This window comes from Coregonus lavaretus, assembly GCF_964263955.1.
Source record: "Coregonus lavaretus genome assembly, chromosome: 5".
NCBI classification, from domain to species: Eukaryota; Metazoa; Chordata; class Actinopteri; order Salmoniformes; family Salmonidae; genus Coregonus; species Coregonus lavaretus.
The window spans coordinates 51446689-51460965 of record NC_139992.1 but is presented as its reverse complement, the minus strand read 5'-3'; the positions used below and the strand labels follow the sequence as shown (position 1 = coordinate 51460965).

The 14277-nt window shown below is 43.9% G+C and overlaps 2 protein-coding genes across 4 annotated transcripts in view; one reads left to right on the top strand and one right to left on the bottom strand.

Moving 5' to 3' along the window:
* LOC311129748 (neuron navigator 3-like) overlaps positions 1-14277 on the bottom strand; it is a 753845-nt gene that overhangs the window by 180405 nt on the left and 559163 nt on the right. The gene's annotated exons all lie outside the window — the stretch shown is intronic.
* map3k13 (mitogen-activated protein kinase kinase kinase 13) overlaps positions 1-14277 on the top strand; it is a gene marked incomplete at its 3' end in the record, with an annotated part of 70379 nt that overhangs the window by 26844 nt on the left and 29258 nt on the right. Inside the window, exon 4 of the mRNA XM_084161008.1 lies at positions 9928-10086. Within this exon, the coding sequence (XP_084017134.1) occupies positions 9928-10086 (159 nt within the window). The remainder of the gene's footprint in view (positions 1-9927; positions 10087-14277) is intronic.

Sequence of the window (14277 nt, the reverse complement as noted above, 5' to 3'; positions counted from 1 at the left end):
TGTCAGTCTCCCTCGGCCTGGGGCTCCATGCAAGATCTCACCTCGTGGAGTTGCAATGATCATGAGAACGGTGAGGAATCAGCCCAGAACTACACGGGAGGATCTTGTCAATGATCTCAAGGCAGCTGGGACCATAGTCACCAAGAAAACAATTGGTAACACACTACGCCGTGAAGGACTGAAATCCTGCACCGCCCGCAAGGTCCCCCTGCTCAAGAAAGCACATATACAGGGCCGCCTGAAGTTTGCCAATGAACATCTGAATGATTCAGAGGAGAACTGGGTGAAAGTGTTGTGGTCAGATGAGACCAAAATCGAGCTCTTTGGCATCAACTCAACTCGCTGTGTTTGGAGGAGGAGGAATGCTGCCTATGACCCCAAGAACACCATCCCCACCGTCAAACATGGAGGTGGAAACATTATGCTTTGGGGGTGTTTTTCTGCTAAGGGGACAGGACAACTTCACCGCATCAAAGGGACAATGGACGGGGCCATGTACCGTCAAATCTTGGGTGAGAACCTCCTTCCCTCAGCCAGGGCATTGCAAATGGGTCGTGGATGGGTATTCCAGCATGACAATAACCCAAAACACACGGCCAAGGCAACGAAGGAGTGGCTCAAGAAGAATCCCATTAAGGTCCTGGAGTGGCCTAGCCAGTCTCCAGACCTTAATCCCATAGAAAATCTGTGGAGGGAGCTGAAGGTTCGAGATGCCAAACGTCAGGCTCGAAACCTTAATGACTTGGAGAAGATCTGCAAAGTGGAGTGGGACAAAATCCCTCCTGAGATGTGTGCAAACCTGGTGGCCAACTACAAGAAACGTCTGACCTCTGTGACTGCCAACAAGGGTTTTGCCACCAAGTACTAAGTTATGTTTTGCAGAGGGGTCAAATACTTACTTCCCTCATTAAAATGCAAATCAATTGATAACATTTTTGACATGCGTTTTTCTGGATTTATTTGTTGTTATTCTGTCTCTCACTGTTCAAATAAACCTACCATTAAAATTATAGACTGATCATGTCTTTGTCAGTGGGCAAACGTACAAAATCAGCAGGGGATCAAATACTTTTTTCCCTCACTGTATATCCACAGTAAAACGAGTCCTATATCGACATAACCTGAAAGGCCGCTCAGCAAGGAAGAAGCCACTGCTCCAAAACCGCCATAAAAAAGCCAGACTACGGTTTGCAACTGCACATGGGGACAAAGATCGTACTTTTTGGAGAAATGTCCTCTGGTGTTTTGAAACAAAAATTGAAACTGTTTGGCCATAATGACCATCGTTATGTTTGGAGGAAAAAGGGGGATGCTTGCAAGCCGAAGAACACCATCCCAACCGTGAAGCACGGGGGTGGCAGCATCATGCTGTGGGGGTGCTTTGCTGCAGGAGGGACTGGTGCACTTCACAAAATAGATGGCATCATGAGGAAGCAAAATTATGTGGATATATTGAAGCAACATCTCAAGACATCAGTCAGGAAGTTAAAGCTTGGTCGCAAATGGGGTCTTCCAAATGGACAATGACCCCAAGCATACTTCCAAAGTTGTGGCAAAATGGCTTAAGGACAACAAAGTCAAGGTATTGGAGTGGCCATCACAGAGCCCTGACCTCAATCCTATAGGAAATGTGTGGGCAGAACTGAAAAAGCGTGTGCGAGCAAGGAGGCCTACAAACCTGACTCAGTTACACCAGCTCTGTCAGGAGGAATGGGACAAAATTCACCCAACTTATTGTGGGAAGCTTGTGGAAGGCTACCCGAAATGTTTGACCCAAGTTAAACAATTTAAAGGCAATGCTACCAAATACTAATAGAGTGTATGTAAACTTCTGACCCACTGGGAATGTGATGAAAGAAATAAAAGCTTTAATAAATAATTCTCTCTACTATTATTCTGACATTTCACATTCTTAAAATAAAGTGGTGATCCTAACTTGACCTAAAACAGGGAATTTTTACTAGGATTAAATGTCAGGAATTGTGAAAAACTTAGTTTAAATGTATTTGGCTAAGGTGTATGTAAACTTCTCACTTCAACTGTATTTAACATGTCAGACATATGAGCGGGCCTATCTTTGTACATACTGCACTGACCTGCTTTCTGCTTCTCTTCCTACTGTAATCACTGTGCTTTCCTACTGTAATCACTGTGCTTTCTTACTGTAATCACTGTGCTTTCCCACTGTAATCACTGTGCTTTCCAACTGTAATCACTGTGCTTTCTTACTGTAATCACTGTGCTTTCCCACTGTAATCACTGTGCCTACCTACTGTAATCACTGTGCTGTCTTACTCGTCACTTCCTGTCATCACTTCCTGTTGAACGAGGGAGAGCTCGGTTTGTTGTTTTGGAAAGTTTGTTGTTTTGGAAAGTTTTGAAATTCTATTGAAAAAGTTTGGTTACTAGCTAGCTAACGTTTGAATTTGGATCCCGCGACGCGGTTGGCATCAGTTGCTGGGACCGCTGCTATCTGTCCAGTGATCCTGCCGACCAAGGGTCTGCTGAGCTGTTTGGCATAGCAGCTAGCCTATCTGCTAGCTAGCTGCCTATCAAGCTAGCAGGGTTTCTTGAGGGCTTGAACGTGGCTGGGACCGCGGATTGTCCCGGGCTTGTGGCTGGGACCGCGGATTGTCCCGGGCTTGTGGCTGGAACCGCGGATTGTCCCGGGCTTGTGGCTGGAACCGCGGATTGTCCCGGGCTTGTGGCTGGGACCGTGGATTGTCCCGGGCTTGAGGCTGGGACCGTGGATTGTCCTGGGCTTGTGGCTGGGACCGCGGATTGTCCCGGGCCTGTGGCTGGAACCGCGGATTGTCCCGGGCTTGTGGCTGGAACCGCGGATTGTCCCGGGCTTGTGGCTGGAACCGCGGATTGTCCTGGGCTTGTGGCTCGAACCGCGGATTGTCCCGGGCTTGTGGCTGGAACCGCGGATTGTCCCGGGCTTGTGGCTGGAACCGCGGATTGTCCCGGGCTTGTGGCTGGGACCGTGGATTGTCCCGGGCTTGTGGCTGGGACCGTGGATTGTCCCGGGCTTGTGGCTGGAACCGCGGATTGTCCCGGGCTTGTGGCTGGAACCGCGGATTGTCCCGGGCTTGTGGCTGGGACCGTGGATTGTCCTGGGCTTGTGGTTGGGACGGTGGATTGTCCCGGGCTTGTGGCTGGGACCGTGGATTGTCCCGGGCTTGTGGCTGGAACCGCGGATTGTCCCGGGCTTGTGGCTGTGACCGTGGATTGTCCCGGGCTTGTGGCTGTGACCATGGATTGTCCCAGGCTTGAGGCTGGAACCGCGGATTGTCCCGGGCTTGTGGTTGGGACGGTGGATTGTCCCGGGCTTGTGGCTGGGACCGTGGATTGTCCCGGGCTTGTGGCTGGAACCGCGGATTGTCCCGGGCTTGTGGCTGTGACCGTGGATTGTCCCGGGCTTGTGGCTGGAACCGCGGATTGTCCCGGGCTTGTGGCTGGAACCGCGGATTGTCCCGGGCTTGTGGCTGGAACCGCGGATTGTCCCGGGCTTGTGGCTGGAACCGCGGATTGTCCCGGGCTTGTGGCTGGGACCGTGGATTGTCCCGGGCTTGTGGCTGGGACCGTGGATTGTCCCGGGCTTGTGGCTGGGACCGTGGATTGTCCCGGGCTTGTGGCTGGAACCGCGGATTGTCCCGGGCTTGTGGCTGGAACCGCGGATTGTCCCGGGCTTGTGGCTGGAACCGCGGATTGTCCCGGGCTTGTGGCTGGAACCGCGGATTGTCCCGGGCTTGTGGCTGGAACCGCGGATTGTCCCGGGCTTGTGGCTGGAACCGCGGATTGTCCCGGGCTTGTGGCTGGGACCGTGGATTGTCCCGGGCTTGTGGCTGGGACCGTGGATTGTCCCGGGCTTGTGGCTGGAACCGCGGATTGTCCCGGGCTTGTGGCTGGAACCGCGGATTGTCCCGGGCTTGTGGCTGGAACCGCGGATTGTCCCGGGCTTGTGGCTGGGACCGTGGATTGTCCCGGGCTTGTGGCTGGAACCGCGGATTGTCCCGGGCTTGTGGCTGGAACCGCGGATTGTCCCGGGCTTGTGGCTGGAACCGCGGATTGTCCCGGGCTTGTGGCTGTCTAGATCCCTGCTGTTTGTTGTTGTTGTTTCCAGTCTTTCCTGGGACCTGCCCTGTCTGGAACTACGAGGAGTAACAGCGTAACCTACATTGTTACCATGACAAAGACCAAAGCCGGCGGGAGTACCGTTGAGGACAGTGGTGTCTCTCTATCACAGGTGAAGGATATTTTAAACAAAGAAAACGAGTTCTACAAGGCGTTGTTACAACAAGAAAATATCTTCAAGTGTTTTGTCCAAATAATGGTGGTGTCAACTAATAAAAGAATGGACGACCTGACCAGAGAGGTCCAGGACCTGAAGAACAGTTTGACCAGAGAGGTCCAGGACCTGAAGAACAGTTTGACCAGAGAGGTCCAGGACCTGAAGAACAGTTTGACCAGAGAGGTCCAGGACCTGAAGAACAGTTTGACCAGAGAGGTCCAGGACCTGAAGAACAGTTTGCAGTTCTTCCAGGGTCAGCTCGATTAGTTGAAACAGGAGAACAGCAAGATGACAGCAATCTGTAAGTCATTGAGAGAGGACATCAGTTCTGTGTGTGAATCCATGATAACAATGAAGGATAAATCAGACAAGGGGGACAATCAAGACGGAACAACGTTGTGGATGGAATTGCAGAATCTCCACGAGACCTGGACGGAGTCTGAGGACAAAGTGAGGGAAATGATCTCTGAGGGGGGGGGGTTGCTGTATATATTCAAAGCCATATCCCTGTAATGCTTAGAGAAGATCTTATGACGTGTGTTATTGAAGTGTTGTGGTTGCAGGTTCACCTGGCACATGTAAAGGCTTTTTATTTTGGGGTGTTGCTATAGTTACCAAGTGCTAACAGTCAGTATCTAAATAATATGTGACTCATTTCAGGAAACTATTCATAGGTCGCAAGTCACTACTTCACAGGAGCAGCATTTATTAATTTTTTTGCCAGAAATGCCTTCTGGAACATGTGAACTTTCATGTGCCTTAATAACAAACTTGTATTCCATCCATAAATACGAATAAAATTGTTAAATTACAAGCCTAGTTGGTTTAGCCATGGAAAACGACTGGAACCTTCCCAATAGCCATGATTGGCTGAGATAATGTATGGGCTGGACATGCCGCAAGATGAGTTTGGATTGGTCTGCCATGTAGCATCCTTCTGTCTATGAGTTTGGATTGGTCTGCCATGTAGCATCCTTCTGTCTATGAGTTTGGATTGGTCTGCCATGTAGCATCCTTCTGTCTATGAGTTTGGATTGGTCTGCCATGTAGCATGCTTCTGTCTATGAGTTTGGATTGGTCTGCCATGTAGCATCCTTCTGTCTATGAGTTTGGATTGGTCTGCCATGTAGCATCCTTCTGTCTATAACATGAGCTGGTCAGGATGTGTTGACAGTCCTTTCTACCACGCCGTATTTTATAGATATAACGTTAGCCATCGAAAACTACACAAGTTTTGCTTATTTTCTCAACAACATTGATGCCCTGAATTTAGCAGGCGCTATTGACATATCAGTAGGAAAGAGTGATGGGCTACTTTCTGCACACGCCACGGTCAGTGTGAACACGCCACGGTCAGTGTGAACACGCCACGGTCAGTGTGAACACGCCACGGTCAGTGTGAACCGGAGTGATAACGGCCATCGATTGTATTTCATGAACATGTGTACATGTCTAGACAATAGTGACCCGTCCACTCAGCTAGATGTGGCTGGGGGGGGGGGGGGGGTTATAGCATTTCCTTCACATGACCCATCAATTTAGACAAGTGTGTTGGGTAAACGTCATCTAATAACGATAAAATATTTGTTTTTGAAATTGCAATTATGCAAGTATGCAAGTACTATCACTGTACCGTTTACACCTTCTGTATCCTGTGCATGTGACAAATAAACTTAGATTTTATTTAATATAGCGTGTGTTTAGCACATGGCCTCACATGTGAATCCGTAAAGAGATGGGTGGGGCTAAGGCTTAAGAGGGCGTGAACGATGCTGAATGGGTGTAGACAAAGAAGAGCTCTCCAGTAGGTACCAAAACATTCAAGGGGCCATTTTCTCAATAGTGGGGTTACAAGTTTATCAACTTTCAAAGCAGAATTACTTTCCCATTTTTCCTCAACTGCAGTGTATGATATACCATTTTCTAGCTCTGAGTCTCTACTTTTATCCAATGTAAAAAACACAATTTCTTATTGCAAATTGAGAAATGATGTGACTAAACTCAACAAAAAGAAGAAACTGTATTATGAAGCCAAGATCAATGATTTAAAGAATGATGGAAGAAGACTATGGCAGAAAGACAAATTCGACTCCATCTTTCAGCTAATCAGATGGCTTATTCATCACAAAACCTTTTAATGTTGCCAATTATTTTAATGATTACTTCATTGACAAAGTGGGCAAACTTAGGCAGGAAATGCCAACAACGAACAATGAGCCATCGTATCCATGCATAAAAAATCAATAAAAAAATCGAACAAAAGCATTGCAAGTTTGCATTTTGTAAAGTTAGTGTGGGAGAGGTTAGTCAGCAGTATTAAACTCTGTTAGTCAGCAGTATTAAACTCTATTAGTCAGCAGTATTAAACTCTGTTAGTCAGCAGTATTAAACTCTATTAGTCAGCAGTATTAAACTATGTTAGTCAGCAGTATTAAACTCTATTAGTCAGCAGTATTAAACTCTGTTAGTCAGCAGTATTAAACTCTGTTAGTCAGCAGTATTAAACTCTGTTAGTCAGCAGTATTAAACTCTGTTAGTCAGCAGTATTAAACTCTGTTAGTCAGCAGTATTAAACTATGTTAGTCAGCAGTATTTTAAACTCTGTTAGTCAGCAGTGTTTAACTATGTTAGTCAGCAGTGTTTAACTATGTTAGTCAGCAGTGTTTAACTATGTTAGTCAGCAGTATTTTAAACTCTGTTAGTCAGCAGTGTTTAACTATGTTAGTCAGCAGTGTTTAACTATGTTAGTCAGCAGTGTTAAACTCTGTTAGTCAGCAGTATTTTAAACTCTGTTAGTCAGCAGTGTTTAACTATGTTAGTCAGCAGTGTTAAACTCTGTTAGTCAGCAGTATTTTAAACTCTGTTAGTCAGCAGTGTTTAACTATGTTAGTCAGCAGTGTTTAACTATGTTAGTCAGCAGTGTTAAACTCTGTTAGTCAGCAGTATTTTAAACTATATTAGTCAGCTGTGTTTATCTATATTAGTCAGCAGTGTTAAACTCTGTTAGTCAGCAGTATTTTAAACTATATTAGTCAGCTGTGTTTATCTATATTAGTCAGCAGTGTTAAACTCTGTTAGTCAGCAGTATTTTAAACTATATTAGTCAGCTGTGTTTATCTATATTAGTCAGCAGTGTTAAACTCTGTTAGTCAGCAGTATTTTAAACTATATTAGTCAGCTGTGTTTATCTATATTAGTCAGCTGTGTTTATCTATATTAGTCAGCTGTGTTTATCTATATTAGTCAGCTGTGTTTATCTATATTAGTCAGCTGTGTTTATCTATATTAGTCAGCTGTGTTTATCTATATTAGTCAGCTGTGTTTATCTATATTAGTCAGCTGTGTTTATCTATATTAGTCAGCTGTGTTTATCTATATTAGTCAGCTGTGTTTATCTATATTAGTCAGCTGTATAAAGACAGAGACAGGAGGAATCTGCTGTAGTTCGCTGTGACTTCCTGAACAGAATCATTGCAATACGAAGACCACACAAAGACCTTCTGTCTGTCTGTCAGTCTCAAAGACCTTCTGTCTGTCTGTCAGTCTCAAAGACCTTCTGTCTGTCTGTCAATCTCAAAGACCTTCTGTCTGTCTGTCAGTCTCAAATACCTTCTGTCCGTCTGTCAGTCTCAAAGACCTTCTGTCTGTCTGTCAGTCTCAAAGACCTTCTGTCTGTCTGTCAGTTTCAAAGACCTTCTGTCTGCATGTCAGTCTCAAAGACCTTCTGTCTGTCTGTCAGTCTCAAAGACCTTCTGTCTGTCTGTCAGTCTCAAATACCTTCTGTCCGTCTGTCAGTCTCAAATACCTTCTGTCCGTCTGTCAGTCTCAAATACCTTCTGTCTGTCTGTCAGTCTCAAAGACCTTCTGTCCGTCTGTCAGTCTCAAATACCTTCTGTCCGTCTGTCAGTCTCAAAGACCTTCTGTCTGTCTGTCAGTCTCAAAGACCTTCTGTCTGCATGTCAGTCTCAAAGACCTTCTGTCTGTCTGTCAGTCTCAAAGACCTTCTGTCTGTCTGTCAGTCTCAAATACCTTCTGTCCGTCTGTCAGTCTCAAATACCTTCTGTCCGTCTGTCAGTCTCAAATACCTTCTGTCTGTCTGTCAGTCTCAAAGACCTTCTGTCCGTCTGTCAGTCTCAAATACCTTCTGTCTGTCTGTCAGTCTCAAATACCTTCTGTCCGTCTGTCAGTCTCAAAGACCTTCTGTCTGTCTGTCAGTCTCAAATACCTTCTGTCTGTCTGTCAGTCTCAAATACCTTCTGTCCGTCTGTCAGTCTCAAATACCTTCTGTCCGTCTGTCAGTCTCAAATACCTTCTGTCTGTCTGTCAGTCTCAAAGACCTTCTGTCTGTCTGTCAGTCTCAAATACCTTCTGTCTGTCTGTCTCATGTTTTGATGAGAAAGGAATCTTTCTTATTTTTCTCTGGCGGCAGAGTTGTGTTTCTGTTCCTGTTTGTACTTAGGTTTTATATTATTGACCAATCCAGGGTGAGGTTAGAGGTTAGAGGTTAGAGGTTAGAGGTTAGAGGTTAGAGGTTATAGGTTATTGGTTATTGGATATAGGTTATTGGTTATAGGTTATAGGTTATAGGTTATTGGTTATAGGTTATTGGTTATTGGTTATTGGTTATTGGATATAGGTTATAGGTTATAGGTTATTGGTTATTGGTTATTGGATATAGGTTATAGGTTATAGGTTATAGGTTATTGGATATATGTTATAGGTTATTGGCTATAGGTTATTGGTTATGGGTTATAGGTTATTGGTTATTGGTTATTGGTTATTGGCTATAGGTTATAGGTTATTGGTTATAGGTTATTGGATATAGGTTATAGGTTATTGGATATAGGTTATAGGTTATTGGTTATAGGTTATTGGATATAGGTTATTGGTTATAGGTTATTGGTTATTGGTTATAGGTTATAGGTTATTGGTTATAGGTTATAGGTTATTGGTTATTGGTTATTGGTTATAGGTTATTGGTTATAGGTTATAGGTTATTGGTTATAGGTTATTGGTTATTGGTTATTGGTTATAGGTTATAGGTTATTGGTTATAGGTTATTGGTTATAGGTTATTTGTTATTGGTTATTGGTTATAGGTTATTGGTTATAGGTTATAGGTTATTGGTTATAGGTTATTGGTTATAGGTTATATGTTATTGGTTATAGGTTATAGGTTATTGGTTATAGGTTATTGGTTATAGGTTATAGGTTATTGGTTATAGGTTATAGGTTATTGGTTATAGGTTATTGGTTATAGGTTATATGTTATTGGTTATAGGTTATAGGTTATTGGTTATAGGTTATTGGTTATTGGTTATAGGTTATTGGTTATAGGTTATTGGTTATAGGTTATTGGTTATTGGTTATAGGTTATAGGTTATAGGTTATAGGTTATTGGTTATAGGTTATTGGTTATAGGTTATTGGTTATTGGTTATAGGTTATTGCCCACATATTTGTAATTCCTCAAATTCACGTTGTGTTTTGTCCATTGAGGTCCTTCACGTTGTGTTTTGTCCATTGAGGTCCTTCACGTTGTGTTTTGTCCATTGAGGTCCTTCACGTTGTGTTTTGTCCATTGAGGTCCTACTGTATATGCTCTGGATGTCACTCTGCTCCCCTTCTCCCTCAGTGTGCTGGTGACCCAACAAGACACAGTGAAGATCAGTGACTTCGGGACATCCAAGGAGCTCAGTGATAAGAGCACTCAGATGTCGTTCGCTGGTACGGTGGCCTGGATGGCCCCAGAGGTCATCAGGAACGAACCGGTGTCTGAGAAAGTAGACATCTGGTGAGTACAACAATAAGTACTGAAAAGAAAACCATGTCTAACCATCTCTCTCCCAGAAGCCTGGTAAAAACCAAACCAGCCAAACAAAGAGGTTCTCACTCAAACATGTTGCATCACAGATATCAGATATCATCACAGACGTGTTGCATCACAGATATCAGATATCAGATATCATCACAGACGTTGCATCACAGATATCAGATATCAGATATCATCGCAGACGTTGTATCACAGATATCAGATATCAGATATCATCGCAGACGTTTCGGCGTTACAGCCTTCTTCAGTGTGTTGGTACCATTTACTTTAATTCAAAACAGCGTTTGTAAAGAACAACCAATAAGCAGCAGGTGATTCTAAATCAGGGTTGCCACTCATCGGCCAATCAGGGGATGTGGCTACCTGTATACAAATGAGTCACAAAGAGATAAAGAATTATAGGGTATGGGGGCGGGCACGAAGGGCAACTCACCTAAATACATATAAATTCATGAGATAGCCCACCACAAAGGACATCAGGCAAAGCCGTTCATAAATATGTGGGGCCAACTCATAAAACATATGCAAAATCTGATATGGACAGTGTTCTTTTATAACAGTCTAAATGTGGCTTATACTGTAGGAAGGAGGTGAAATCCAATGATTTGTTTAAACCGTGTGGAGATACTGAATTTAATGTATATATCCACATGGCTTCTCTATGGAGTCGTTTGTTGTCATAGTCCCCTCCTCTACGGGGTGGATACACTTTTTGCCGACGCAACGCAATTCATTAATAGAATGATTTTGTTCAATAAAGTGTCTCGCAACTGGCAGAGGTGATATCTTGAAGTCTAATAGTGGGTTTACGTTCTCCAAGACGTACTTTCAAGGATGTTTTGCCAATATAAATATTATTACAAGAACACTGTAACATATACAGTACCAGTCAAACGTTTGGACATACCTCCTCATTCAAGGGTTTTTCTTTATTTTGTACTATTTTCTACATTGTAGAATAATAGTGAAGACATCAACACTATGAAATAACACATATAGAATCATGTAGTAACCAAAAAAGTGTAAAACAAATCAAAATATATTTGAGATTCTTCAAATAACCACCCTTTGCCTTGATGACAGCTTTGCACACGCTTGGCATTCTCTCAACCAGCTTCATGAGGTAGTCACCTGGAATGCATTTCAATTAACAGGTGTGCCTTCTTAAAAGTTAATTTGTGGAATTTCTTTCCTTCTTTAATGCGTTTGAGCTAATCAGTTGTGTTGTGACAAGGTAGGGGTGGTATACAGAAGATAGCCCTATTTGGTAAAAGACCAAGTCCATATTATGGCAAGAACAGCTCAAATAAGCAAAGAGAAACGACAGTCCATCATTACTTTAAGACATGAAGGTCAGTCAATCCGGAAAATGTAAAGAACTTTGAACGTTTCTTCAAGTGCAGTCGCAAAAACCATCAAGCGCTATGATGAAACTGGCTCTCATGAGGACCGCCACAGGAATGGAAGACCCAGAGTTACCTCTGCTGCAGAGGATAAGTTCATTAGAGTTATCAGCCTCAGAAATTGCAGCCCAAATAAATGCTTCACAGAGTTCAAGTCACAGACACATCTCATCAGCAACTGTTTTGAGGGGACTGTATGAATCAGGCCTTCATGGTCGAATTGCTGCAAAGAAACCACTACTAAAGGACACCAATAACGCCAGGACAGCGGAGTCACTGACCACCTTCCTGGGACACTTGAAACCCCACCTCTTTAAGGAATACCTGGAATAGTATAAAGTAATCCTTCTTCCCCCACCCCCCATAAAAAAATGTTTTAAAAAAAGGTGGTTGTCCCACTGGCTATCATAAGTTGAATGCACCAATTTGTAAGTGGCTCTGGATAAGAGCGTCTGCTAAATGACGTAAATGTAAAATCTAAGAGACCTGCTTGGGCCAAGAAACACGAGCAATGGACATTAGACCGGTGGAAATGTGTCCTTTGGTCTGGAGTCCAAATTTGAGGTTTTTGGTTCCAACCGCCGTGTCTTTGTGAGACGCGGTGTGGATGAACGGATGATCTCCGCATGTGTAGCTCCCACCGTAAAGCATGGAGGAGGAGGTGTTATGGTGTGGGGGTGCTATGCTGGTGACACTGTGATTTATTTAAAATTCAAGGCACACTTTACCAGCATGGCTACCACAGCATTCTGAAGCGATACGTCATCCCATTTGGTTTGGGCTTAGTGGGACTATGATTTGTTTTTCAACAGGACAATGACCCAACACACCTCCAGGCTGTGTAAGGGCTATTTTACCAAGAAGGAGAGTGATGGAGTGCTGCATCAGATGACCTGGCCTCCACAATCCCCCGACCTCAACCCAATTGAGATGGTTTGGGATGAGTCGGACCGCAGAGTGAAGGAAAAGCAGCCAACAAGTGCTCAGCATATGTGGGAACTCCTTCAAGACTGTTGGAAAAGCATTCCAGGTGACGCTGGTTGAGAGAATGCCAAGAGTGTGCAAAGCTGTCATCAAGGCAAAAGGTGGCTATTTGAAGAATCTCAAATATAAAATATAAAACTTTTGACTGGTACTGTACATTACTCCTTTAGAAGTGCAAGTTATACAGGTCCCCTGTAGCTCAGTTGGTAGAGCATGGCGTTTGCAACGCAGGGTTGTGGGTTCGTTTCCCACGGGGGGCCAGTATGAAACATAAATAAAAAATGTATGCACTCGCTAACTGTAAGTCGCTCTGGATAAGAGCATCTGCTAAATGACTGAAATGTAAAATGTAATACATGACTTTATCTCATTGGACCTAGAAGTCAGAGGTCATACTAAGTTACAACATTTCCTTAATGTGGTACATGATCTACAGGGGTTAATGTGGTACATGATCTACAGGGGTTAATGAGGTACATGATCTACAGGGGTTAGCTTTATCAAGCCAGGTATCAGGGTATCCTCTACAGCTTTATCAGGGTATCCTCTATAGCTTTATCAAGCCAGGTATCAGGGTATCCTCTACAGCTTTATCAGGGTATCCTCTATAGCTTTATTAAGCCAGGTATCAGGGTATCCTCTACAGCTTCATCAAGCCAGGTATCAGGGTATCCTCTACAGCTTCATCAAGCCAGGTATCAGGGTATCCTCTACAGCTTCATCAAGCCAGGTATCGGGGTATCCTCTATAGCTTTATCAAGCCAGGTATCAGGGTATCCTCTACAGCTTCATCAAGCCAGGTATCAGGGTATCCTCTATAGCTTTATCAAGCCAGGTATCAGGGTTTCCTCTACAGCAGAAACACTCAAGGAGAGAGTTTGATTGTCTATCATATTTTTCCTCTGTGTCACAGATGAGACGCAGTCTATGAAGTTGGCTGACTGGTAGGGGGAGAGGGTGATAACTATCAGCTGTCAATATAGTATTTTTATCTGTAGGTTTTCTGTAAACTGTAATACTTAGAGATTGTCCCTTTGTAAGTACATCTAAGAAATGTATAGAGTTAATGTTATTTTCCATAGTGAAGGAAATTGATTGTACTCTAGAGTTAATGTTGTTAAGAAATTCATTTAATTTAATTTCGGAACCCGTCCAGATCATAAAGCAATCGTTTATATAGCGGGTCCAGTATTTAACATGATCGTTGTAAGGATTATCTTATAATAATAATAATATGCCATTTAGCAGAGGCTTTTATCCAAAGCGACTTACAGTCATGCGTGCATAAATTTTTGTGTATGGGTGGTCCCGGGGATCGAACCCACTACCTTGGCGTTCCAAGCGCCGTGCTCTACCAGCTGAGCTACAGAGGACCAAGCGCCGTGCTCTACCAGCTGAGCTACAGAGGACCAAGCGCCGTGCTCTACCAGCTGAGCTACAGAGGACCAAGCACCGTGCTCTACCAGCTGAGCTCCAGAGGACCAAGCACCGTGCTCTACCAGCTGAGCTCCAGAGGACCAAGCGCCGTGCTCTACCAGCTGAGCTCCAGAGGACCAAGCGCCGTGCTCTACCAGCTGAGCTACAGAGGACCACGAATAAAAAGTATAAATAAAATCCTATTCGAATTTCCCCATAAAGAGATGTGCATAGTTGTGAGCTAATGGACTTCCCATTGCTGTTCCAAAAGTCTGTAGTAATATTTATCAAATAAAAAATAATTTTTTAGTAAGCACTAGTTCAATTATATAATTTGTAGACAGCGCTT